The sequence below is a fragment of the Mustelus asterias genome, unplaced genomic scaffold (genome assembly GCF_964213995.1).
Source record: "Mustelus asterias unplaced genomic scaffold, sMusAst1.hap1.1 HAP1_SCAFFOLD_129, whole genome shotgun sequence".
NCBI classification, from domain to species: domain Eukaryota; kingdom Metazoa; phylum Chordata; class Chondrichthyes; order Carcharhiniformes; family Triakidae; genus Mustelus; species Mustelus asterias.
Genome location: NW_027590163.1, coordinates 878,832 through 906,827, shown reverse-complemented (window position 1 = coordinate 906,827; position 27,996 = coordinate 878,832). Strand labels below are relative to the sequence as shown.

General features: G+C 46.1%; 3 protein-coding genes across 3 annotated transcripts in view; 2 read left to right on the top strand and 1 right to left on the bottom strand.

The window, feature by feature from the left end:
- The window catches only part of LOC144484830 (uncharacterized), a 124,936-nt gene extending 110,320 nt beyond the window's left edge, over positions 1 to 14,616 (top strand). The window contains exon 5 of the mRNA XM_078203192.1: positions 13,160 to 14,616. The gene's annotated coding sequence lies outside the window, so the exon portion shown is untranslated. The remainder of the gene's footprint in view (positions 1 to 13,159) is intronic.
- Positions 1 to 27,996, top strand: part of LOC144484829 (uncharacterized) — a 153,524-nt gene that overhangs the window by 41,873 nt on the left and 83,655 nt on the right. Inside the window, exons 5-8 of the mRNA XM_078203191.1 lie at positions 1,027 to 1,314; positions 1,567 to 1,973; positions 3,704 to 3,774; positions 11,049 to 13,072. Coding sequence (XP_078059317.1) covers positions 1,027 to 1,314; positions 1,567 to 1,973; positions 3,704 to 3,774; positions 11,049 to 13,072 — 2,790 coding nt within the window. The remainder of the gene's footprint in view (positions 1 to 1,026; positions 1,315 to 1,566; positions 1,974 to 3,703; positions 3,775 to 11,048; positions 13,073 to 27,996) is intronic.
- LOC144484842 (uncharacterized) lies at positions 4,792 to 9,646 on the bottom strand. Its single transcript, XM_078203208.1, has 2 exons — positions 9,172 to 9,646; positions 4,792 to 8,736 (listed from the first exon to the last, which is right to left on the bottom strand). The coding sequence occupies exon 2, from the start codon at positions 8,055 to 8,057 to the stop codon at positions 7,164 to 7,166; it is 894 nt and encodes a 297-aa protein (XP_078059334.1). The 5' UTR covers positions 8,058 to 8,736; positions 9,172 to 9,646; the 3' UTR covers positions 4,792 to 7,163.

Sequence of the window (27,996 nt, the reverse complement as noted above, 5' to 3'; positions counted from 1 at the left end):
TTGAAATATTGAATGTATCAAAATGCACCACCCTCATAGCCAAACAATTGATATTCAAGAATGTTCACTGTTGAAATAATGTTCTATCTCATAGCCTTGCTGTACTTCTATTTATTAAACTGGTCCCCTATGTTACATACATTTTACTTCACTAAGTATATTTAGGTATTTAGACTGGCAGCCTGCATGAAGATATCTCAGTGCTGGAGAAGAAGCAGTGAGTATGGATTTGTTGATCAGCATGAATCAACACCTTCAGGAGAATTGGAAGGGTGTATTATACATACAGCAGAGTGAGGAGACAGGGATAGGGTGTGGGATGGAGATGTACAGATCGAGAGGAACGAGAAAGGAAGAAATGTTCCACAGAAACTAGAATTGTCTATTCTGAATTTCTGTTTGATACTGACAGTGATGACTTTTGTAAACTCATTTTACAGGAAGTTATAAGGGGAAGATTTGCTGCCAGCAATCTCAAAACATGTTAAGGCTTAATAGAGTCACTCAAATTATCAGAACCTGAATATCATCAGACTTTGAATCTAGAAGAAGAAATATTTATCTGTTTTTTCTGTCACATCAGTGTGACTGGAAAGGCACCAAGAAACACAGGCCTGAGTGAGAGTGTCCAGTACACTGACTGTCAAAAGACCAGTTACACAGACTGCAAAAATATCACATCATTTACAGCGGGGACAGACAGTGCACATGCTCTATGTGTGGATGAGGATTTAACTGATTGTTAAACCTGGAAAGACACAAGGACATCCACACCATGGAGAAACCGGGGAAAGATGAGGATTGTGGTAAGGAATTCCATATCCCGTCTGCACTGCAAACTCATCAACATATTCGCACTGGGGAGAGACTGTTCCCCTGCTCCAAGTGTGGGGAAGGAGACTGCTCCCCATCTGCCCTGAAGATTCATCAATGCAGCCACACTGGGGAGAGGCCCTTCATCTGCTCTGAGTGTGGGAAGGGTTTTCTCCAGGCAGCCGACCTGTGGAATCACCAAGCAGTTCACAGTAGGGAGAGGCTGTACACCTGCTCTGAGTGTGGGAAGGGATTCACTCAGTTATCCCACCTGCTGACACACCAGCAAGTTCACACTGGGGAAAAACCATTCAACTGCTCTGAGTGTGGGAAGCAATTCAATCATTCATCTGAACTTTTGAATCACCAACAAATCCACACCGGAGAGCGACCATTCACCTGCTCCGACTGTGGAAAGGGTTTCACTCAGTCATCTCACCTGCAGATACACCAGCGAGCCCACACTAAGGAGAGGCCTTTCAACTGCTCTGAGTGCGGGAAGTGTTTTATTCAATTATCACACCTAGTGACTCACCAGGAAGTCCACAGGAGGGAGAGGCTGTTCCCCTGCTCCGAGTGTGGGAAGCGTTTTATTCAGTTATCACATCTAGTGACACACAAAGGAACACACACAAGGGAGAGGCCATTCAGCTGCCCCGAATGTGGGAAACGTTTTATCCAATCGTCACACCTAATGTCACACCAGGGAGTTCACAGCAGGGAGAGGCCATTCGTCTGCTCCGAGTGTGGGAGGCGTTTTATTCAATCATCCCACCTAGTGTCACACCAGGAGGTTCACACCAGGGAGAGGCCATTTACCTGTTCCGAGTGTGGCAGGGGATTCATTCAGTTATCCGACCTGCAGAATCACCAGCAAGTTCACACCGGGGAGAGGCCGTTCACCTGCTCTGAGTGTGGGAAGGGATTTACTCGTTCAGCTAACCTGCAGGCACACCGACGTGTTCACACCAGGGAGAGACCATTCACCTGCTCTGAGTGTGGGAAAGGATTCGCTCTTTCATCTTATCTGCAGAGTCACCAGCAAGTTCACACTGGAGAGAGGCCGTTTATCTGCTCTGAGTGTGGAAAGGGATTCATTCAGTCATCCCACCTGCAGACACACCAACGAGTTCACAAGGATTCACAAAGGGATTCACTCAGTCATCCCACCTGCTGAGACACCAGTAAGTTCACAAGTGATGACAGGGGTTGGATTCTGCTGTTATTGCTGCTGTTAATCACATCCAGGACTGAACCATGTTCATTTTGACAATTGGTGAAGTGGGAGGGTCGGAGAGTTTCTTTCTGCTGGACTGGCCAGTCTCACAACTTTGTTTCCAGTGGGCTGATGCTCTTTGAGTCTGGGAGAGCACATTTCCACTGAAATGATCCACAAAAAAAAAGCTGATGAATGTGCCAACTCGACACAGCCACCCAAGGTCGGAATCGAACCCGGTCCCTGGGGCTGTGAGCCAACTGGTCTAACCACTGTGCCACCCAGATCATGGACCCCTGGCAAAACTGGAATCAATGGATATCAAGGGGCAAACTCTCTGCTGGTTGGACGTATACTGGCAATTAGGAAGATGGTTGTGGTTGTGGAGGGTCAGTCATCTCAGCTCCAGGACATCAATGCAGGGATCTCTCAGGGTCGTGTCCGAGGCCCAACCATCTTCAGCTGCTTCATCAATGACCTTCCCTCCTTCATAAGATCAGAAGTGGGGATATCCGCCAATGAATACACAATGTTCAGCACCATTTGTGACTCCTCAGATACTGAAACAGTCCATGTCCAAATACAACAATATCCAGGCTTGGGCTGACAAGTGGCAAGTAACATTCATGCCACATAAGTCCGAGGCAATGACCATCTCCAACAGGAGAAGATCTAACCATCACCCCTTGACATTCAAGGGTATTACCATCACTGAATCCCCCTTCCATTATCAACATCCTGCGGGGGTTACATTGACCAGAAACTCATAGACACTGTGGCTACCAGAGCAGGTCAGAGACTGGCAGCCCTGAGGAGAGTAACTCACTTTCTGACTCCCCCAGCCAAAGCCCGTCCACCATCTACAAGACACAAGTCAGGAATGAGATGGAATACTCTCCACTTGCCTGAATGAGTGCAGCTCCCAACAACACTCAAGCTCAAAACCATCCAGGACAAAGCAGCCCCACTTGATCAACACACTAACCACAAACATTCACTCCCTCTACCACCGACGGACAGGAGCAACAGTGTGTACCATCTACAAAATGCACTGCAGGGACTCACCAAGACTCCTGAGGCAGCATCTTACAGACTCAGGAACATTACCATCTAGAAGGACAAGAGCAGCAGATACATGAGAATATCACCACCTGGAGTTTCCTCTCTAAGTCACTCATGTCAGGAAAACAGAGATAGTTTTAAGTGATCTATGTTTCTATTGTTAAATATTAGTAATAAAGTATAGATTTAAGTAAGTTTGATTTAGTGTTTCTGTGTAGGAAGAGGAGAACTTTGGTTGGATTCATGTTGAACAAAGGTGTTTGCATGTGTGGGGGATAGGTTTCAATTGAAATTGTATTCCTGTTGTGCTGAGAGAGTTTATGGCGTGAAAAATAAACGTGAAGTTGGAGAAATAATGCATTGTTGCATAGCAACCAGGGGCACCTTGAGGGTGAGAAAGTTTTTTGAGTGTAGTATTAGTTGAATTTATAATCTTTGGTCGTGACTTTTAAGGGGCGTCTTGACAAATACATGAATAGGATGGGAATAGAGGGATATGGTCCCCGGAAGGGGAGGGGGTTTTAGTTCAGTCGGGCAGTATGACCGGTGCAGGCTTGGAGGGCTGAAGGGCCTGTTCCTGTGCTGTAATTTTCTTTGTTCGTTGTTCTATAGCAGTTGGGGTGAGGAAACGAGAGAGTGAGCAGCTCTCAGCTCTACTAGAAGCAGGAAAGCCATACAATGGAGTAATGTGTCCGAAAGCAAGCTCCAGAGGAATTAAAGGACAGTTCGTTTGAGAAACCCGGGAATGGAAAAGAAGTTTCAGGAATATTTAAGTAAAAAAGGAACAGCATTGTCTTTGGAACAGGATACTATTCATGGAAGTTAAACTCAGACCTGGGAAGAAAAGAACTGATGAGGTTGGCGAAAGAGAAGCCGCATATCTGAAATAGTGGGAAGGTTTGATGTCCTTAAATCCAGATTTTGAAGCAATTGTATTCTGTTACGGACTGATGATCTGAGTTTATGCAGAATTTTGGAAGCATGTTGCAATTCAAGGCAAAGGAATTCTGAGAGTTAAAAACCTAGAGGCAGCTTCTTGCTAAAAGAGTGGAGAGAAAGCCTTGTTTGAAAGAACAATTGGAAGACCTGGAAGTGAGAAAGTTGCTTTGGAAGGAGATATTAACACGTGTCTTTTTGAGAGCCAAGTTTGGAAACACTCGTGACAATCATCTGGGGGGAAATTTGAGGAGAAATCCACAGAGGATCGATTGAGTTGCATCTGCCACTTGGTTTCAGAGTGGGGCTTGTCTGATCGCAGCCAACCTGTGGGTTTAAAGGAACCATGTGTTTACTGAGAACATTATAGCATAAGGAATTTTAAATCTATGTTATTCTTGAAATCTGGATACATTTGTGAAGGTAAGTGTGAGTCAAGGAGTATTTTGTTATCGTCAAACTCTTCGTGTTTAATAAATATTTTGTTAAAAGCTAATTGGCAGTCCTGTGATTCTGTTCCTTTATGTTTTCTACAAAAAGTAAAAGTTGCGGTCTTTTGAGCCAGTGTTCCATCCTGGAATCATCCTGTCCAATTATAACATCAACTGGGATCGTAACACTCACCATCTTGACTTCAAAATATATCGCTGTTCCTTCGCTGTCACTCGGTCAAAATCCTGGAGCTTCCTCCCAAACAAGTGTGGGTGTCCCTATGCCACAGGGATTGGCCAGGATTGACAAAGACTGCTGGAGGCAAGGCTATTGGTTAATATAACTTTTTATTGCACCTTCTTCTAAATATGTACAGCACAAGGCTCAGCATAGAACCATCTCTCAGCAAACTCTTATCATCTGATCTTACATCACTGAGTAGAATATTTACAAATTTAACATTGACCCTTTACACTGCACCAAGTCTTCAGTCAGCCTCCTAACATCCCCTCAGTGCCAGTTGTCTGATTTATCAATTGATGTTTCTGAGATTCACCTTGGGACACTCTCCTACATTGAAGGTCTGATGTAAACAAAAGTTATTTTTTAAATCTCATTGTAACAGACTGAGGAAGTCAGGATTAAAACAATATCTGGGTAAATGGAGTTAGGTTACAGATCAGCCATGACCTCAGTGAATGAGAGAACAGGCTTGAGGGGATAAATGACCTCCTCCTGTTCCTGGTAAACTTGGACTCAGACACCAGCTGATGAATGGAAAGTGATGGGAGACCTGGGGAGAAGAGACTTCATCAGAAACCAGCACTGGAGCAGAGTTAGAGAGTGGGAGAAGCCTGGGAGAAACTACACAGGAACTGGAGTTGGTTGTTCAGCTCTTCCAGTCCGCTCTGTCATTCATAGAAATCATAGAAACCCTACAGTGCAGAAGGAGGCCATTCGGCCCATCGAGTCTGCACCGACCACAATCCCACCCAGGCCCTACCCACACATATTTACCTGCTAATCCCTCTAACCCACGCATCTCAGGACTCTAAGGGGCAATTTTTAACCTGGCCAATCAACCTAACCTGCACATCTTTGGACTGTGGGAGGAAACCGGGGCACCCGGAGGAAACCCACGCAGACACGAGGAGAATGTGCAAACTCCACACAGACAGTGAACCGAGCCGGGAATCGAACCCGGGACCCTGGAGCTGTGAAGCAGCAGTGCTAACCACTGTGCTACCGTGCCGCCCAGTTAGACCCTGGCTGAACAATCAGATTGGCAAGATTTATTTGATTCTATTCTGTAGATTAAGCTGCAGCTCAGTTTTTTGGGAAATTAACATCAGCAGAAACAAACTCCAACTATCACAATGGGAACATGTGAATTAGGAGCAGGAGAAGGCCACTCGGCCCCTCGAGCCTGCTCCACCATTCAATAGGGTCCCGGCTGATGTGATTGTAGCTTCAACTCCACTTTCCTTCTTACCCCTCACACCCTTTGACTCTCGTCAATCAAGAATCTATTAAATTCAGACTTCAGAATATTCAGTGAGCCAGCCTCCACCACTCTCTGTGGAAGAGAATTCCACACTGTAACAACCCTCTGAGAGAAAAGGTTTCTCCTCATCCCAGTCTTAAATGGGAGACCCCGTATTTTTAAACTGTGCCTCTAGTTCTCCTCTCTCTACAATCAACATCCACTCTGTCAAGTCCCCTCTGAATTTTATGTTTCAATCAGATCCTCTCTCATTCTTCTAAACCCCTTTCGATACAGGCCGAACATGTCCAACATTTCCTTGTATGATAACACCCTCATCCCGTGAATCAGTCAACTAAACCTTCTCTGAACTACTTCTCACACAAGTCCTCTCTTAAGTAAGGAGACCAAAACTGTACACCGTGCTCTAGATGTGGTCTCACCAATACCCTGAACAAATGCAGCAAAACATCTCTGCAATAAACAACAATTCATTTACCTTTCTAATCATTTGCTGGATCCACACACTAACTTTTCCTGATTACGGTACCAGGACACCCAGATCCCTCTGTACCTCAAAGTTCTGCAATCTCTCTCTGTTTAAATAATCAGCTGCTTTTCCATCCTTCCTGCCAAATGGACAAGTTCACATTATCCAAAAATCTTGTTCCAGTTGCCAACTTTTTGCCCACTCACTGACCCTATCTATATCGCTTTGCAGGCTTGTTATGGTCATTCACATCTCACTTTCCTACCTACCTTTGTGTTATCAACAAATTTTGATCCTGTCATCCACATCATGAAAATAGTTTGTCAATAGTTGAGGGCCCAGCACTGGTCCCTGTGGCACTCCACAGGCTACACTTTGCCATCCCAAAAATGACTTGTTTCTCCCTCCTCTCTGTTTCCGATTAGCTCATCAATCCTCTATCCATGCTAATATAAAGAATCAACATGGATAAAATGCTAATATGCCTTATGCTACGAATTCTTATTAAGTGTGGTAAACATTGATGTGGCACCTTGTCAAATGCCTTCTGGAAAACTAAATACACCACATCCACAGGTTCCACTTTATCCACATTGCTTGTTACTTCCTCAAAGAATCCAACACATCAATTAACAGGATGTCCCTTGCACAAAACCATGTTGACTCTGCCTGATTGCACGGAGATTATCTGTGTCCCATCCCAGTCTCCTTAATAACAGAATGAACATGATTCAGTCCTGCATGGGATTAGCAGCAACAGCAGAATCCAACCCCTGCAGTGACTTGTGAACTTGCTGGTGTCTCAGCAGATTGGCTGACCGAGCAAATCTCTTCCCACATACGGAGCAGGTGAACGATCTCTCTCCCGTGTGAACCTGCTGGTGTCTCAGCAGGTGGGATGACTGAGTGAACCTTTTCCCACACATGGAGCAGGTGAATGATCTCTCCCCAGTGTGAATTTGCTGGTGTCTCAGCAGGTCCTTAGTGCTTTTAAAGCTCTTCTCACAGTCAGAACATTTAAAAGGTCTCTGATCAGTGTGGACCAGTTGATGTGCAATGAGCTGGGGTGGCTGAGTGAATCGTTTCCCACATGTGGAGCAAGTGAAGGGTTTCTCCCCAGTGTGAATCCGCTCGTGTATCAGAAGCTGGGCTGAATCAGTGAATCCCTTCCCACACACACAGCAAATGAATGGTTTCTCCCCGGTGTGAACTCGCTGGTGTCTCAGACAGTGGGATGAATGGGTGAATCCCATCCCACACACCGAGCAGGTGAACGGTTTCTCCCCAGTGTGAACTCGCTGGTGTGTCACCAAATCCTGTTTACTTTTAAAGCTCTTCTCACAGTCAGAACACTGAAATGGTCTCTTATCAGAGTGAACTCGCTGGTGTGTTTGCAGCTGGGATAAACGTCCGAATCTCCTCTCACACACGGAGCAGGTGAATGGCTTCTCCCCAGTGTGAGTGCGCTGATGGACTTGTAAATCATTTTTACTTTTAAAACTCTTCTCACAGTCAGAACATTGAAATGGTCTCTGATCAGTGTGAACAAGTTGGTGTGTCAGAAGGTGGGATGACTGAGTGAATCCCTTCCCACACACTGAGCAGGAGGACGGTCTCACCACCATGTGAGTGCGCTGGTGTCTCAGGAGGTCCTTTGTGCTTTTAAAGCTTTTCTCACAATCAGAACACTGAAACAGTCTCTGATCGGAGTGAACCTCCCGGTGAATCAGGAGGCTTGATAAAGCATGACATCTCCTCCCACATTCGAGGCAGGTGAACGGCCTCTCACCAGTGTGAACACGCCGGTGTGTATAGAGGCTGGATGAGTAAGCAAATCCTTTCCCACACTCAGAGCAGGTGAACGGCCTCTCTCCAGTGTGAATGCGACGATGAATATCCAATTCGGACGGGTAATTGAATCCCCTCCCACAGTCCACACATTTCAGTGGTTTCTCTGTGGTGCGGGTGTCCTCATGTGACTCCAGGTTGGATGATGAGTTGAAGCCTCGTTTACACAGAATGTGTGTCGGGTCACTACTCAGTTAGAATGATGTGATTATTTTTCAGACTTGTTAAACCACTTTCCACATTCAGCACATTGGAAACTCTCAGGTGTGTGTGTGTGTAGGTGCTTTTTCAGTCACACTGATGTTTGAAATCTTTGCCCGCAGACAGAATGAACATTTCTCCTTCTGTAGACAAAGGCTGATGATATTCAGTTTCTGATGAATCAAATCACTGAAACAGATCTTGATGTGAAGTTTGGTTTGAGTTTCACATCTGTAAATCCTGCTTCATAATACCCTGCAAAAACAGTTTACAAATACCATCACTGTCAGTGCAGGATAGAAATTCTGAACAGACAATTCATAGTTTCTCTGGAACATATTTTCCTCTCTTGTTCCCCCAAATCTATAAATCCCCGTCCCACACACTCTACCTCCTCCCCTGGACTGAAATCCAAACCCATCTCAACATCTCCACCATTTCTTCCCTCCACTCCCAGTTTTCCCCCTCCCTCTCCTCTGTCTGGGTTCAGTTCTTGATGTGGAAATCTCACTAACTGTCCTGGCTGGAGACAGTACACATCTCTTTAACCTGTGCTTAACCCTCTCTCCACTCACATTGTCTGTACCTTTAAGACTTGATTGCCTGTAAAGACTCACATTCCAACCATTATCTTGTAAATTGAGTTTGTGTCAATATATATGCCCGTTTATGAACACAAGTCCTACTCACCTGATGAAGGAGCAGTGATCCGAAAGCGAGTGGCTTTTGCTACCAAATAAACCTGTTGGTCTTTAACCTGGTGTTGTGAGACTTCTTACTGGGTTCAGTTCTCCAGCTGCTGTCTGCAGACTGACAATAAAACCAATGGGTCTTATTGGGGGTGTTGGGGCCTCCAGCGGGTGTTTGTGAATCCTCCCCGCCCACCTCCCAGGGTTTCCTTCCTTCCCAGAGATCAGAGTCCTCATTGATTTGAGGCCAAAGTGTAACCTCTTATTTATTGTCCCCCTCCCCCATCCTCTGATGTGAACCACCCTCCAGTGGCTGAGCCAGGATGGGGCCGTTAACCTGGGCCTGTTCCCGGGAGGGAGAAGCCCCGCAGCTGCAAACCAGGGAGCTGACAATGATTCTGAAGGGTTTGCGGATCCACAAAGTGTTTCCAAATCCTCCCAGCCACCGCCTAACGCTGACTCCGCTTCTCCGGGACAAACAAGCGCCAAGGACAGCAATGACACTGCGCATGCTCCACATCACAATGCCCGGGGACTGATTGACGGCAGCTCCGGACCAATAGGAAGAGGGGGCGGGACTGGCCGACCGAGCGGGAGCGGCCGGTCCTCCAACCAATCGGAGTGAACGAGGGGCGGGACTGGAGGACCGAGCGGGAGCGGCTGATCCTCCAACCAATCGGAGTGAATGAGAGGCGGGACCTGAAGCATGCGCAGTGCGGGTAATGGCGACGGGTAGACGGGCGGTTTTAATTTGGAGGCGAGATCAATACTAGGTAGGGGGCGGCGCGCGGGGAATGATAAATGTGGCGAGTGGGTGGAGAGACTTTGTAAACATGTTGTTCAAACCCAGACCCCGGAAATGAACTTCCCGGTCCCCCCCTTTGTACCAAATGGAGCGGCAGCTTGTAGTGTTAGACCCGGGCTGACTGCCGCCATTGAGGCTGCATGTGGGAGGCCGGCAGGGATTGTGATCGGAGAGGGAAGCCCTGACGTCACAATGGAATGGGTGAGAGTGTGAGGTCACAATGGAATGGGTGAGGGTGTGACATCACAATGGAATGGGTGAGTGTGTGACGTCACAATGGAATGTGATCGGAGAGCGAAATTTCACTCTGAAGCTCATTGGACAACTTCCGCATTGTGACGCTACGATAGAACCCTGCCTGAATCAGCCAATAGGAATCACTGCGCTCCGCGGTGATGTCTCCGGGTTCCATGGTGCAGGCCCGGGCGTGCGGACCCGGGAGCCCCGCCCCCACCCATTGTTCCCCTCCCCCTACACCACATCGAGCCAAGGTTTCCAGGCAACCGGCTGACGGCTCTGGCCAGAGCGAGAAGCCGCTCGGTGATCTCCCCCTCCCCCCGCCCGGGACTGCAAAATGTGCGAGGGAGAGGGGAAGCTGTGCATGTGCGGGGGAGAACCCACCCTCTGAATGAGAGAGGAAAGAATGTTCCATAGAAATTGTCTGTTCTGAATTTCTATCCTGTACTGACACTGATGACTTTTGGAAACTCATTTTCCAGGATATTGAAAGAGGAATCACAGGCTGAAATCTCAAACGTCACGTCTAGATCTGACAGAGTCATATTCCTTGGGACCTCAATATCATCGGACTTTGAATCCAGAAGGAGAAATGATTGTCCAGTCTGTCGATTTGAAAAGATTTGAAATGTCAGTGTGAGTGAAAAAGCATCGACACACTGCCACACTCGAGTGAGTGTGTTCCAATGCACTGACTAAAGAGCTTTAACCAGTTACACAGTCTGAATAAATATCACACCATTCACAGCAGGTGGAGACTGTAATCTTGTTCTGTGTGTGGACGAAGTTTCAACTAATTGTCCACTCAAGAGTGAGGTAAGGACACCTGCACCATGGCGAAACCATGGAAATGTGCGGACTGTGGGAAGGGATACGGAACCCCATCAGAGCTGGAAGCTCATCGGCGCAGCCACACTGGGGAGAGGCCGTTCATCTGCTCTCAATGTGGGAAGGGATTCAGTCAGTTATCCAACCTGCAGAGACACCAGCGAGTTCACACTAGGGAGAGGCCGTTCACCTGCTCTCAATGTGGGGAGGGATTCACTCAGTCATCCCACCTGCAGAGACACCAGCGAGTTCACACTGGGGAGAGGCCCTTCACCTGCTCTCAGTGTGGGAAGGGATTCACTCGGATATCCAGCCTGCAGAGACACCAGCGAGTTCACACTGGAGAGAGGCCGTTCACTTGCTCTCAGTGTGAGAAGGAATTCACTTATTTATCCAGCCTGCAGACACACCAGCGAGTTCACACTGGGGAGAGGCCATTCACCTGCTCTCAGTGTGGGGAGGGATTCACTCGGTCATCCCGCCTGCAGTCACACCAGCGAGTTCACACTGGAGAGAGGCCGTTCACCTGTTCTCAATGTGGGGAGGGATTCACTCAGTCATCCCACCTGCAGAGACACCAGCGAGTTCACACTGGAGAGAGGCCGTTCACTTGCTCTCAGTGTGAGAAGGAATTCACTCATTTATCCAGCCTGCAGATACACCAGCGAGTTCACACTGGGGAGAGGCCGTTCACCTGCTCTCAGTGTGGGGATGGATTCACTCAGTCATCCCGCCTGCAGAGACACCAGCGAGTTCACACTGGAGAGAGGCCATTTACCTGCTCTCAGTGTGGTAAGAGGTTCACTCAGTTATCCAGCCTGCAGAGACACCAGCGAGTTCACACTGGGGAGAGGCCATTCACCTGCTCTCAGTGTGGGAAGGGATTCATTCAGTTATCCGAGCTGCGGACACACCAGCGAGTTCATACAGGGGAGAGGCCATTCACTTGCTCTCAGTGTGGGGAGGGATTCACTCGGTCATCCAGCCTGCTGACACACCAGCGAATTCACACTGGGGAGAGGCCGTTCACCTGCTCTCAGTGTGGGAAGGGATTCAATCAGTTATCCAACCTGCAGGCACACCAGCGAGTTCACACTGGGGAGAGGCCGTTCACCTGCTCTCAGTGTGGGAAGGGATTCACTCGGTCATCCGACCTGCGGGCACACCAGCGAGTTCACACTGGGGAGAAGCCCCCATTCACCTGCTCTCAGTGTGGGAAGGGATTCACTCGGTCATCCCACCTGCAGAGACATCAGCGAGTTCACACTGGGGAGAGACCGTTCACCTGCTCTCAATGTGAGAAGGGATTCACTCTGTCATCCCACTTGCAGACACATCAGCGAGTTCACACCGGAGAGAGACCATTCACCTGCTCTCAGTGTGCGAAGGGATTCATTCAGTTATCCAGCCTGCAGAGACACCAGCGAGTTCACACTGGAGAGAGGCCGTTCACCTGCTCTCAGTGTGGGAAGGGATTCACTCAGTTATCCAGCCTGCAGACACACCAGCGAGTTCACACTGGGGAAAGGCCGTTCACCTGCTCTCAGTGTGGGAAGGGATTCACTCGGTCAACCCATCTGCGGACACACCAGCGGGTTCACACTGGAGAGAGACCGTTCACCTGCCCTCAGTGTGGGAAGGGATTCACTCGGTTATCCAGCCTGCAGACACACCAGCGAGTTCACACTGGGGAGAGACCATTCACCTGCTCTCAGTGTGGGAAGGGATTCACTCGGTCATCCGACCTGCGGACACACCAGCGGGTTCACACAGGGGAGAAACCATTCACCTGCTCTCAGTGTGGGCAGGGATTCACTCAGTCATCCAGCCTGCGGGCACACCAGCGAGTTCACACAGGGGAGAGGCCGTTCACCTGCTCTCAGTGTGGGAAGGGATTCACTCAGCTTTCCAACCTGCAAACACACCAGCGAGTTCACACTGGGGAGAGGCCGTTCACCTGCTCTCAGTGCGGGCAAGAATTCACTCAGTTATCCAACCTGCAGACGCACGAGCGAGTTCACACTGGGGAGAGGCCGTTCACCTGCTCTGTGTGTGGGAAGGGTTTCAGCGTTTCATCCCGGCTGCTGAGGCACCAGCAAGTTCACGAGTGATTCCAGAGGTTGGATTCTGCTGTTATTGTTCCTGCTCTCAATTACATCCAGGATTGCATTTTGTTCATTCTCACAGTTGGTCAATGGGAAGGGTCAGAGGGTTTCTTTGTGCTGGACTGGCTGGTCTCAGCCTCCAGTGGGTTGATGCTCTTTGAGTCTTTTTGCAAATACCTGGTTTCAAATGTCACAAGGATCACAGAGTGACAGGGTGTTAGGAAGTTTAGAGATATTTAGTCAGAAGAAAACAGAGGTTGGCAGTGCAAAGGTACCTTTCTGAATGGAGGGCTGTGACAAGTGACATTCCGCAGGGATCAGTGCTGGGACTTTTGCTGTTTGTAATATATATAAATGATTTGGAGGAAAATGTAACTGGTTTGATTGGTAAGTTTGTGGACGACACAAAGGTTGGTGGAATTGCGGATAGCGATGGGGAACGGCAAAGGATACAGCAGGATATAGAGTAGTTGGAGAATTGGGCGGAGAGATGGCAGATGAAGTTTAATCCGGACAAATGTGAGGTAATGCATTTTGGAAGGTCTAATACAGAATGGAAATATACAGTAAATGGCAGAACCCTTAAGAGCATTCATAGGCAGAGGGATCTCGGTGTACAGGTACACAGGTCATTGAAAGTGGTAATGCAGGTGGAGAAGGTAGTCAAGAAAGCATATGGCATGCTTGCCTTCATCGGCCGGGGCATTGAGTTTAAAAATTGGCAAGTCATGTTGCAGCTTTATAGAACCTTAGTTTGACCGCACTTGGAATCTAGTGTTCAATTCTGGTCACCACACTACCCGAAGAATGTGGAGGCTTTGGAGAGGGTACGGAAAATATTTATCAGGATGTTGCCTGGTGTGGAGGGCATTAGCTATGAGGAGAGTTTGGAGAAACCTGGTCTGTTCTCACTGGAACGACGGAGGTTGAGGGGAGACCTGATAGAAGTCTCCAAGATTATGAGGGGCATGGACAGAGTGGATAGTCAGAAGCTTTTTCCCAGAGTGGAAGAGTCAGTTACTGGGGGGCATAGGTTTAAGGTGCGAGGGGCAAGGTTTAAAGGAGATGTACAAGGCAGGTTTTTTACACAGAGGGTGGTGGGTGCCTGGAACTCGTTGCCGGGGAAGGTAGTGGAAGCAGATACGATAGTGACTTTTAAGATGTGTCTTGACAAATATATGAATAGCATAGGAATAGAGGGATATGGTCCTGGAAAGGTAGGGGGTTTTAGTTCAGACGGGCAGCATGGTTGCTGCAGGCTTGGAGGGCCAAAGGGCTTGTTTCTGTGCTGTAATTTTCTTTGTTCTTCGTTCTGTTTGGAACATCCCAAATGCCCATCCAATTTCCTTTTTAATTGTTTATTGTCTCCACTTCCTCCACCCTCATAGACAGCGAGTTTCAGGTCATTACCATTCACTGCATCAGAATATTCTTCCTCACATCTCCCCCCTCAATTCCCCCCCCACCCCACTGCCCCCCCCCCCCCCCCCCCAGCCCCCCACTCCCCCCTCCCTTGCATCTCTAACCCAAAACAAGAAATCTGTGTCCCCCCTCGTCCTTGTTCCATCAGCTAATGGGAACAGCTTTTCTTTGTCCACCTTATCTAAACCTGTCAGAATCTTGTCCCCCATCTATCAAATCTCCCCTCAACCTCCTTTGCTCCAAGGAAAACAACCCCAGCCTGACATTGACAATAAAGAACAAACTAACAGAATATGTTACTGTCTGAAATCAAATGGGAATGTTTAATTTCTGTTTGAAAGATATTGTGAATGTATTGTCCTGGACAATAAAGGAATTGGAATAACACACCTTGGGTGTGGTTGAATGGAATATATCAATCTGATATTCACCTACAGTCCAGTGAAAGTCTGGAATATGTAGCTGGAAGTCCCTTCCTAACAGCAATGTGGGTGTACGTACACCTCAGGCATTGCAGCAGTTCAGGAAGGCACCCTTGGGGTTGGGGTTGACCACGGCCAAGGCAGCTCCATACAGCCACATATTCTGTTATAATTGAAGGACTGCAGATTGAATGTGAGGCATTGTGGGACTGGACTATCTTGACCACATTCCTGTGACTGCCCGGAAACTCATGTGTCTATTTTAAAGCACAAAGAACAATACAGCACAGGAACAGGCCCTTCGGCCCTCCAAGCCTGCGCTGATCATGTGTTCCTAACTAGACCATCCATTTGTATCCCTCTATTCCTTGTCGTTCATGTGGTTATCAAGATGAGTCTTAAATGTTTCTCGCGTGTCTGCCTCAACCACCTTGCTTGGTAGTGCACTCCAGGCCCCCACCACCCTCTGTGTAAAATACGTCCCCCGCATATCTGTATTGAACCTTGCCCCCCTTACCTTGAACTTGTGACCCCTTGTGTTTGTCATTGCTGACCTGGAAAAAAGCTTCCAACTGTTCACCCTATCTATGCCCTTCGTAATTTTGTAAACTTCTATTAGGTCGCCCCTCAACCTCCGTCTTTCCAGGGAGAACAACCCGAGTTTACTCAATCTCTCCTCATAGCTAATACCCTCCATACCAGGCAACATCCTGGTAAACCTTTTCTGTACTCTCTCCAAAGTCTCCGCGTCCTTCTGGTAGTGTGGTGACCAGAACTGGACACAGTATTCCAAATGCGGCCGAACCAACGTTCCATATAACTGCAACACCATGTGCCAACTTTTATACTCTATGCCCCAATAAAGGCAAGCATGCCATATGCCTTCTTCACCACCTTTTCCACCTGTGCTGCCACCTTTAAGGATCGTGGACTTGCACACCCAGATCCCTCTGTGTGTCTATACTCCTGATGGTTCTGCCATTTATTGTATAGCTCCCCCCTGCATTAGATCTACCAAAATGCATCACTTCACATTTATTTGGATTAAATTCCATCTGCCATTTCTCCACCCAATTTTCCAGCCTATCTATATCCTGCTGTATTCTCTGACAATGTTCATCACAATCCACAACTCCAGCAATCTTTGTGTCGTCCGCAAACTTACTGATCACACCAGCTACATCTTCCTCCAAATCATTTATATATATCACAAACAGCAGAGGTCCCAGTACAGAGCCCTGTAGAACACCGCTAGTCACAGACCTCCAATCAGAAAAAGACCCCTCCACTGCTACCCTCTGTCTTCTATGGCTAAGCCAGTTCTGTACCCATCTAGCTGGTTCACCTTTGATCCCATGAGATTTAACCTTTTGCACCAGCCTTCCATGAGGGACGTTGTCAAACGCTTTACTAAAATCCATGTCGACGACATCCACGGCCCTTCCCTCGTCAGTCATTTTTGTCACCTCCTCAAAAAACTCAACCAAATTTATGAGGCATGACCTCCCTTGTACAAAACCATGTTGTCTATCGCTAATGAGATTATTCAGTTCTAAATGTGTATAGATCCTATCTCTAAGAATCTTCTCCAACAATTTCCCTACCACGGACATCAAGTTCACTGGCCTATAATTACCCGGGTTATCCTTGCTACCCTTCTTAAATAACGGGACCACATTTGCTATCCTCCAATCCTCTGGGACCTCACCTGTGTCCAATGAAGAAACAAAGATTTTTGTGAGAGGCCCAGCAATTTCATCTCTTGTCTCTCTCAGTAACTGGAAACTTGATAAGGTGCCCCATGCAAGGCTTATTGAGAAAGTGAGGGGGCATGGGATCCAAGGGGACATTGCTTTGTGGATCCAGAACTGGCTTGCCCACAGAAGGCAAAGAGTGGTTATAGACGGGTCATATTCAGCATGGAGGTCGGTCACCAGTGGAGTGCCCCAGGAATCTGTTCTGGGACCCTTACTCTTTGTGATTTTTATAAATGACCTGGATGAACAAAGAACAGTACAGCACAGGAAACAGGCCCTTCGGCCCTCCAAGCCTGTGCTGCTCCTTGGTCCAACTAGACCAATCGTTTGTATCCCTCCATTCCCAGGCTGCTCATGTGACTATCCAGGTAAGTCTTAAACGATGTCAGCGTGCCTGCCTCCACCACCCTACTTGGCAGCGCATTCCAGGCCCCCACCACCCTCTGTGTAAAAAACGTCCCTCTGATGTCTGAGTTATACTTCGCCCCTCTCAGCTTGAGCCCATGACCCCTCGTGATCGTCACCTCCGACCTGGGAAAAAGCTTCCCACTGTTCACCCTATCTATACCCTTCATAATCTTGTACACCTCTATTAGATCTCCCCTCATTCTCTGTCTTTCCAAGGAGAACAACCCCAGTCTACCCAATCTCTCCTCATAGCTAAGACCCTCCATACCAGGCAACATCCTGGTAAACCTTCTCTGCACTCTCTCCAATGCCTCCACGTCCTTCTGGTAGTGCGGCGTCCAGAACTGGACGCAGTACTCCAAATGTGGCCTAACCAGCGTTCTATACAGCTGCATCATCAGACTCCAGCTTTTATACTCTATACCCCGTCCTATAAAGGCAAGCATACCATATGCCTTCTTCACCACCTTCTCCACCTGTGTTGCCACCTTCAAGGATTTGTGGACTTGCACACCTAGGTCCCTCTGTGTTTCTATACTCCTGATGACTCTGCCATTTATTGTATAACTCCTCCCTACATTATTTCTTCCAAAATGCATCACTTCGCATTTATTCGGATTAAATTCCATCTGCCACCTCTCCGCCCAATTTTCCAGCCTATCTATATCCTGCTGTATTGCCCGACAATGCTCTTCGCTATCCGCAATTCCATGAGGAAGTGAAAGGATGGGTTGGCAAGTTTGCTGATGACACAAAGGTTGGAGGTGTTGTGGATAGTGTGGAGAGATGTCAGAAGGTGCAGCGAGACATTGATAGGATGCAAAACTGGGTGGAGAAGTGGCAGATGGAGTTCAACCCAGATAAGTGTGAGGTGGTTCATTTGGCAGGTCAAATAGGATGGCGGAATATAATATTAATGGTAGGACTCTTGGCAGAGTGGAAGATCAGAAAGATCTTGGGGTCAGAGTTCGTAAGACGCTCAAAGCAGCTGTGCAGGTTGAGGCTGTGGTTAAGAAGGTGGATGGTGTACTGGCCTTCATCAATCGAGGAATTGAGTTTAGGAGTCGTGAGATAATGTTGCAGCTATATAAGACCCTGGTCAGACCACACTTGGGGTACTGTGCTCAGTTCTGGTCGCCTCATTACAGAAGGATGTGGAAATCATAGAAAGGGTGCAGAGGAGATTTACAAGGATGTTGCCTGGATTAGGTGACATGCCTTATGAGGATAGGTTGAGTGAGCTCAGTCTTTTCTCCTTGGAGACATGAAGGATGAGGGGTGACCTGATAGAGGTGTATAAGATGTTGAGAGGTATTGATCGAGTGGATAGTCAGAGGCTTTTTCCCAGGGCTGAAATGGTTGCCACAAGACCACACAGGTTTAAGGTGCTGGGGAGTAGGTACAGAGGAGATGTCAGGGGTAAGTTTTTCACTCAGAGGTTGGTGGGTGCGAGGAATGGGCTGCCAGCAACGGTGGTGGAGGCGGATTCGATTGGATCTTTTAAGAGACTTTTAGATAAGTACATGGAACTTAGTAAGATAGAGGGTTATAGGTAAGCCTAGTAATCGCTAAGGTAGGGACATGTTCGGCACAACTTTGTGGGCTGAAGGGCTGGTATTGTGCTGTAGTTTTTCTGTGTTTCGATGGAAGTCCCTTCCTAACAGCACTGTGGGTGTACGTACACCTCAGGCATTGCAGCAGTTCAAGAAGGCACCCTTGGGGTTGGGGTTGACCATGGCCAAGGCAGCTACATACAGCCACATATTCTGTTATAATTGAAGGACTGCAGATTGAATGTGAGGCATTGTGGGACTGGACTATCTTGACCATATTCCTGAGACTGCCCGGAAACTCATGTGTCTATTTTAGTTTATAATTGAGGATTTCTGGGAATAAGTTAAATGTGGAAATATTAAGCATAGCCTGGAGGAATTTGGAATAACTGAGAATTTTATCCCCAGATAAAGAACAAAGATTTTGCCGGTGTTTGGGTGTAACGTGTTTGGGGTTTTAAATCAACAAAGATGTTATAGAACATAGAACAGTACAGCACAGAACAGACCCTATAATGGAATATACCAATCTGATATCCACCGACAGTCGAGTGAAAGTCTGGAATATGTACAAAGAACAAAACAGCACAGGAACAGGCCCTTCGGCCCTCCAAGTCTGCACCGATCATGTATTCCTAACATACCATCCGTTTGTATCCCTCTATTCCCAGTCTGTTCATGTGGTTATCTAGATAAGTCTTAAATGATCCTAGCGTGTCTGCCTCAACCACCTTGCTTGGCAGTGCATTCCAGGCCCCCACCACCCTCTGTGTAAAATACGTCCCCCGCATATCTGTATTGAACCTTGCCCCCCTTACCTTGAACTTGTGACCCCTTGTGTTTGTCATTTCTGACCTGGGAAAAAGCTTCCAACTGTTCACCCTATCTATGCCCTTCGTAATGTTATAAACTTCTATTAGGTTGCCCCCTCAACCTCTTTCCAGAGAGAACAACCCTAGTTTACTCAATCTCTCCTCCTAGCTAATACCCTCCATACCAGGCAACATCCTGGTAAACCTTTTCTGCACTCTCTCCAAAGCCTCCACGTCCTCTGGTAGTGTGGTGACCAGAACTGGACGCAGTATTCCAAATGCGGCCTAACCAACGTTCGATATAACTGCAACATCATGTGCCAACTTTTATACTCTATGCCCCGTCCAATAAAAGCAAGCATGCCATATGCCTTCACCACTTTTTCCACCTGTGTGTTTCATTTGTTTTTTGTGGATGTTTGTAGATGTGTTTTATCATTGTTTTGGGCTACATTTGTTCAGGTTTATCTTTCTGGGGAATTAACCTTGTCTTGAGTCTTTAATTAAAGGCATTTTTGGAAGTTTAAAAACAGGATCACAAGAACGCTTAAGTAATTAATTTTGGTCATTGTTGTTGTAAAGCATATGCTAAGTTTCTCTGTTTGTGTATGGATGATATTTGTAGGTTGAATGCTTCAAGCTTTGAGGTTTTCTGTCTGTGATTTAAATCAAACAGATTTTTAAAAAAGGAAGTGTGATCAATAAAACTTTTTTTGTTCAGAAGTTATGAACCTGGAGCCATATTTACTGGCCAGAGACAGGATTCCAGGATATTTTACTAAACATCTGGAAATTTTAATCCGGATACAATTCACCCATGTGAGAATGAGAGTTTTAATTTGTAATGGTTCTTTAAAATTTGACACATGTGAAATGATTCTGACCAATCCTGTGCTGGATTGATCTTGGGTTAAACTTCCTGTCAGGTCCAAAGATTTATTCCTGACACAAGTCACACAAAGGAAAGGAAAATTCTGGAATTGGATACTGAAGAAAAGAGTTTAAAAAGAGAGAGTATTAAATAGAAATGATTCCCAGACCACGTGGTCATTCGATTAAAACAAAGGAAGGGTGCTGACGTCCATTTGAGAACTTTTAATCCACCCCATTTCTAACTAAGGGAGTCGATGTACAAAGAAAGCCCAAGAAAGACCCCCCCCCAAGGGGGGTCTGGAAAGCATCATGATGGGGCACCTGTCCATGAGATGATCACAAAGCCCCATAATGCCCAGATACTAATTTTATTGAACCTATAATGTATGTAATCTATCGCCATTCTGATTGGATTGTGTCCAGCCGGGATGGGCTGAGTAACTGGATAAGAATTGATGATATTCTTTGTTGGGTGGAGTTGCACATGGTCAGTCCCTGTGGCTTCTCCCCGCTGGCGTAACTCAATAAACTGTTTGTCAATTGAATCAGGCACAACACACTGGGAAGAGATACAAAGTGCCCTCTCCACTGGAAGCTCATCGGCACAGCCACACTGGGGAGAGGCCGTTCGCCTGCTGGGTGTGTGGGAAGGGATTCACTGATTCATCCACTCTGCAGAGACACCAGCAAGTTCACACTGGTGAGAGTGCATTCACCTGCTGTCAGTGTGGGAAGGGATTTACTCGGATATGAAGCCTGCAGACACACCAGCGAGATCACACAGGGGAGAGACCATACAGCTGCTTTCAATGTGGGAAGGGATTCAGTAAGTCATCCAACCTACAGAAACACCAGCGAGTTCACACAGGAGAGCGGCCATTCAACTGCTCTGCATGTGGGAAAAGATTCACTCAGTTATCGAATCTGCTGAGACACCAGCGAGTTCAGAAGTGAATATGGGGATGAGAGTCTGCTGTTATTGTTTCTGCTCTCAATTACATCCAGGACTGCATTTTGTTCAGTCTCACAGTTGGTCATTGGGGAGGGTCGGAGGGTTTCTTTCTGCTGGACTGGCCGGTCTCACAACTTTGCCTCCAGTGGGCTGATGCTCTTTGAGTCTTGTTGCAAATACCTGATTTCAAATTTCACAAGAATGACAGAGTGACCGGGTGTGAGGAAGTTCAGAGATATTTAGTCAGCATTTATTTTTGAAATGCCCCAAACGCTCATCCAATTTCCTTTGTAATTGTTTATTGTCTCCACTTCCTCCACCCTCGTAGGCAGCGAGTTCCAGGTCATTACCATTCGCTGCATCAAAATAATCCCATCATAATTCCACCTCCCCCAATTGTAAACCTTGCCCTGCCGTATGGCCCTATCCCTCTCCATTGCAATAACGAAAGACACCGAATTGTGGTCACTATCTCCAAAGTGCTCTCCCACAAACAAACCGAACACTTGGTACTGGGTAATGAAACGGGCCAAGTCCAATGTGGCCCCACCTCTTGTCGGCCTATCCACATATTGTGTCAGGAAACCCTCCTGCACACACTGTACAAAAACTGCCCCATCCGAACTATTTGACCTATAAAGGTTCCAATCAATATTTGGAAAGTTAAAGTCACCCATGACAACTACCTTGTGACCTCCACACCTATCCATAATCTGCTTTGCAATTTCTTCCTCCACATCTCTATTACTATTTGGGGGCCTATAGAAAACTCCTAACAACGTGACCGCTCCTTTCCTATTTCTAACTTCAGCCCATATTACCTCAGTAGGCAGATCCCCCTCGAACTGTCTTTCTGCAGCCGTTAAACTATCCTTGATTAATAATGCTACTCCTCCACCTCTTTTACCACCTTCCCTACTCTTACTGAAACATCTATACCCCAGAACTTCCAACAACCATTCCTGTCCCTGTTCTAACCATGTCTCCGTAATGGCCACAACATTGTAGTCCCAAGTACCAATCCACACTCCAAGTTCACCTGCCTTATTCCAGATGCTCCTTGCATTGAAGTAGACACACTTCAACCCACCTTCCTGTCTGCCGGTACACTCCTGCAACCTTGATACCCTCCTCAGTACCTCACAACACTCAACACTGGCTTCTGGACTACAGCTCATTTTCCCATTCCCATTTCAAAGTTTATTTTTAGAAAGGTAAAATTATGAATAACAATAATGACTTTCACTAACTCCATTGAGTGACCACCCCAAGTAGAAATGTGAATCTTCCTCGGGGTCCTGAACCAAAGGCGATTTCCCAAAATCCTGCCCCAGGGGCACTCAGTACCTCCACAACTAGAGTCCAACCTGCAAAGCCCAAGATCACTCACAAATCCCACTGAGCATTCTAACACAGCTCCCAGCTCCAATACAGCTATAAATGTTATACTGTTAGTCAGAGCACAGAACATTGTTCAAAAATTCCTATTTTGCCTATGTAGGTTTATTATTAAAACTTCACCCAAAGACTTGTCTGTAATCCAGAAACTGTTTGTTCCTCAAACAAGTAAACAACCTTGCTGATATTAGAACCTTGATGTGGAGCATTTGATTAACATGTGATTTTACTCTAATGCAGGGGTGTTACATCTATCACCCCTTTTACTAAATCTATTCATTCACTCTGGCATTTTCCCCCTTTTCCTCATTGGCTTAGCCCAAGGTAGCCAACTTCCATTCCCTTTACAATCTCCTTCTCACAACTAATTTTCAGACATAATTGAAATGGTGTAATTGGATATAAAAGCAGTGATAACATATAATTGCTGTATAAATTGCATAGATTCAAAACAATTCTCAACCTGTCCCTTAACCTGCTCCATCTTGTAATAATTCTTATTCAGTATTATTTCTCCCGCGCCTTCATTTGTCCCAGTCCAAAATTCCATTTACTTTAATTTGTTCTTCCAGTCAGTTTCTCTGGAGTCTGTGTCAGTGCCTTGATCATTTCAAAATGATTTCTTACTCTTCAGGTCATATTAACCATTTCATGTCACGCTGTTAGTCAAGCAGCTGAGAAAGTCCCATTTGAATCATAGAATCATTACAGTGCAGAAGGAGGCCATTTGGCCCATCGTGTCTGCACCGACCACAATCCCATCCAGGCTCTATCCCCAAAACCCCATTTATTTACCCTGCTAGTTCGCCTGACGCTCAGAAGCAATTTACTATGGCCAATCAACCTAACCTGCATATCTTTGGAGTGTGGGAGGAAACCGGAGCACCTGGAGGAAACCCACGCAGATACGGAGAGATTGTGCAAACTCCACACAGACAGTGACCCGAGGCCAGAATTGAACCCGGGTCCTTGGCGCTGTGATGAAGCACTGCTAACCATTGTGCCACCGTGCCACACTTCATTCTTCAGCACAGCTGCACTGTGCACTCTCGGATGTTAGTTCATTCACAACTTACAAACCAATTCTGCACTCTCACATCAGTGTTCCAATTCCTTCTTTAATTCTCTGTTGGAGTCTCACATTCATAAGCCATCTTCACACATTTCCCTGCATGTTAAATGTTGTCTCTCATGTTGTTGTTATTAACTAGACATGTACTTTGTCTTGCTTGTTGTTATCTCTCTGTCCTCTCCCACAAATCCTTGTTTTGTATTTGTGAAAGGTTTATCAGGTCTATAGCGATGGTGCTGGGTATTTTACCAATCATCATCCTGAATTCCACTCTCTTTCAAAGGATGCACCATTCAATAATTCTGCTGGAAACTTCAAAAGAAAGTCAAAAGCCGGGGTCAAAGGGGTTTTCCATCTCGACATATTTGCTGATTTCCCCCTGCACAATCCCAATGTCTCAGATGGTGGCCAGATTATAAAATTCACTTCTCTCAAACAGTTCATGGACAAAGAAACAAACAAGGGGTGGCACGGTGGCTCGCACTGCTGCCTCACAGCACCAGGGATCTGGGTTTGATTCCCGGCTCGGGTCACTGTCTGTGTGGAGTTTGCACATTCTCCCCGTCTCTGCGTCGGTTTCCTCCGGGTACTCCGGTTTCCTCCCACAGACTGAAAGACGTGCTGATTAGGAGCATTGTCCCAAACAGGCGCCGGAATGTGGTGACTCGGGGAATTTCACAGTAACGTCATTGCAGTAAGCATTACTTGTGACACTGATAAATAAACTTTAAATATCTCCAAGAAAAAGGTGCCACCTCATTTACCTCGTCTATACTTCCCCTTTACCAGAATGTTCCGTACCCGAATGTATGCATTCCTTTAAACTACAATTTCCGGAGTTCTGGAGAATCTTTTAAAACATGAAATATACTCATAATAACTTTAAAAAGAAACCAAACATTTCACAGTAACTTCATTGCAGTGTTAATGTAAGTCTAGTTGTGACACTAATAAATAAACTTTAAAAACTTTAACAATATTTGAAGTAAAAGTTTATTCATTCGTCACAGGTAGGCTTACATTCACACTGCAATGAAGTTACTGCGAAAATCCCTTAGTCGCCACACTCCGGCACCTGCTCTGGCACACTGCGGGAGAATTTAGCATGGCCAATGCACCTAACCAGCACGTCTTTTCGACTCTGGGAGGAAACTGGAGCACCCGGAGGAAATCCACGCAGACACAGGGAGAATGTGCAGACTCCACCCAGACAGTGACCCAAGTCGGGAATCGAACCTGTTCCCTGGCACTGTGAGGCAGCAGTGCAAACCATTGTGCCACCGTGCTGCCCCAAATTTGTGTTTGATTCCAGGCATTATCAACTTTGTTCTTTCCCTTAAACAACAGGTGATTTCCATTTTCAATGCTTGAAATAGCAACTCACGTCAGATGTTTATCAATTCCAATATCCTAAGCAGGCTTGGTGGTTTTCTGAAAAGTAAAGTATTTTATTCTCTGCTTTAATTCTCAAAACTGTTGACTTCACTCAGAGCTGGAAAACAACATCACCTGTTTAAAAAAAACACAAACAATCCATCTGGCTCTGGCCAAGATCCCAGTGAGTTAATATGTCCAATCACAGGTTACATTAAAAAACAAAGGCTGTGTGGAGATTTATAAAAATCGACTGTCGGCTGAAAGGGTTAACTTCTCTGTGGAACCGAGAGAGGCGGGGAGTGGGCAGAGGAAACTTGGCAATTGCATCAACTTACATAATTTAAAAAACTTCCCTCATGTTATTTTCTTCAATTTTGTTCAAATTTCATCTCTTTTCTCTATCCATTTTTGAATACCAATTTCAATTTTCAATATTTGTTACTTAATCAAAGTTGAAAGAAATACTTTGTGAAATGTGTTGTTAACCGAATCTCAACAATTTAAACTCAGATGTTTTGGAAAGTTGGAACTGGTTTGCTGCCAAACTGCAGCCTTATCTTTGTGTTTTGGGAGCAAATTGGCCTTCACAATTCAAACCCAAATACATTCCTTTCACATTTTAGTACATTCTGAATTTATTTCAAACAGAAACACACGGCAGTGCAATTTAAATTAATTTTTATTCCCTTTCCAAACTAATTCTTCGAATCTATGATGCTTTCAAACAGCACCCTGCTTCAACAATTATGACTCAAATGTACAGTATTCCTTCAACTGGGCAAACCAACTTGGAGTAAGCGTTGTGGATCATGACGGTGCAGAAGTCATGGCTAACCTCACACACCTGCATTCCCTTATCACACAGGAGAGGCAGAGGAGAGGGAGGAGTGCTTTCAGTGATTCTTTTTTTTGGAGAAAACAACGACATCTTCTCACCGGTGACTGATTTGTGTCTCAGGTTGTTTGATGTTAGCTAAACACGGGGAGTGGTCTGTCTCAGGGAGGTGTCTCTTTGTGGCTGAGTTAACTTCCTCAAAATCCCCATTGCATTTTCTAACTCTTCACTTGATCTGATATTTTCTGACTGTAAATCAATATCTTGTTCCAGAGTTTGGCCGAACAGCAGTAGATTTTTCTGAGCTCCACTCACCCTATCATCTGCCCCCTGTTTCCAATGTAACTGATTGTCCAGGTCAGACGTGCTCTCCTGCCAGCAATCAGCTCCATTCTGCAGCTTATCCACCAGTTCCCTCAACTCTTTATATTTTGTACTCAGCTGTGAGGCAACAGGTTTCCAATGTAACTGGAAATTAATTTATTCTGGACTTTTTCCAACTCGCTATTTCCTTTCTGAATCTCTTTAGAAAACCTATCAAGGACCCGCTCGTAATCTCCATCACATTCTTCTCCACCTCCCAGGGTATCTTTTGCTCCTGATGCCCTTGACTCCGTTGTCAAACTGTCAGTCACATTGTAGCAGATGCCAAAGCCATTGCTGTATTTGCTTTTTTGAGGCAGCAGTGCTAACCACTGTGCCACTGGGTGGAATGCTGGCCCAGTGGAGAGAAACATAGAAACTAGAAGCAGGAGTAGGCCATTCAGCCCTTTGAGCCTGCTCCACCATTCATCTTGATCATGGCTGATCATTGAATTCAATTTCCTGATTCCCACTTTCCTTCCATATCCCTTGATTTCTTTAGCCCCAAGAGCTATATTTCATATCTTCTTGAAATCAGATAATGTTTTGGCCTCAACTATAGGGTGGCATGGTGGCACAGTGGTCAGCGCAGCTGCCTCACAGCGCCAGGGACCCATTTAATTCCAGCCTTGGGTGAGTGTCCATGTGGACTTTCCATGTTCTCCCCATGTTTGCGTGGGTTTCCTCCGGGTGCTCCGGTTTCCTCCAACAGACCAAAGATGTGCGGGTTAGGTGGATTTGCAATGCTAATTTCCCTCTTAGTGTCCCAAGATGTGCAGATTAGATAGGTTAGCCATGGTAAATGTGTAAGTTACAGGGAGAGAGGGCCTGGGTAAGGTGCTCTGTTAGAGACTCGGTGCAGACTTGATGGGCCGAATGGTCCCTTCTGCACTGGAGGGATTCTATGATTCAATGAACACAGGAATGGTCAGAATTATTTCACATGTCCCAAATTTTAAATAACCATTACAATTAAAACTCTCTCATTCTCACATGTGTGAGTTTGAATCCGGATTAAAATTCCCACAAGTTTAGCACAGTATCCTGGAATCATGTCTCTGGCCAGTGAATGTGGTTCTAGGTTCACAACTTTTGTGAAAAAAAGCTTCATTAATTACACGTCCTTTATTTAAATCTGTTTGATTTAAATCACAGACAGAAAACCTCAAAGCTTGAAGCATTCAACCCACAAATATCATCCACACAAACAGAGAAACTTAGCATGTGCTTTACAACAATAACTGAAATTAATTCCTTAAGCGTTCTTGTGGTTCTGTTTCTAAACTTCCAGAAATGCCTTTAATTAAAGACTCAAGAGAAGGTTAATTCTCCAGAAAGATAAACCTTAACAAATGTAGCCCAAAACAATGATAAAACACATCGACAAACATCCACATAAAACAAACAAAACACACAGATTCTCACAGCTCGTAAATTTCAAATGAATCCTCAGCATTCTCTCTCGCAGTGATAGCTTCTTAAAGCGACAGAGCACAACAAACGTTTCACAATATACATTAATGATTTGGAAGATGGAACTGAAGGCACTGTTGCTAAGTTTGCAGATGATACAAAGATATGTAGAGGGACAGGTAGTATTGAAGGAG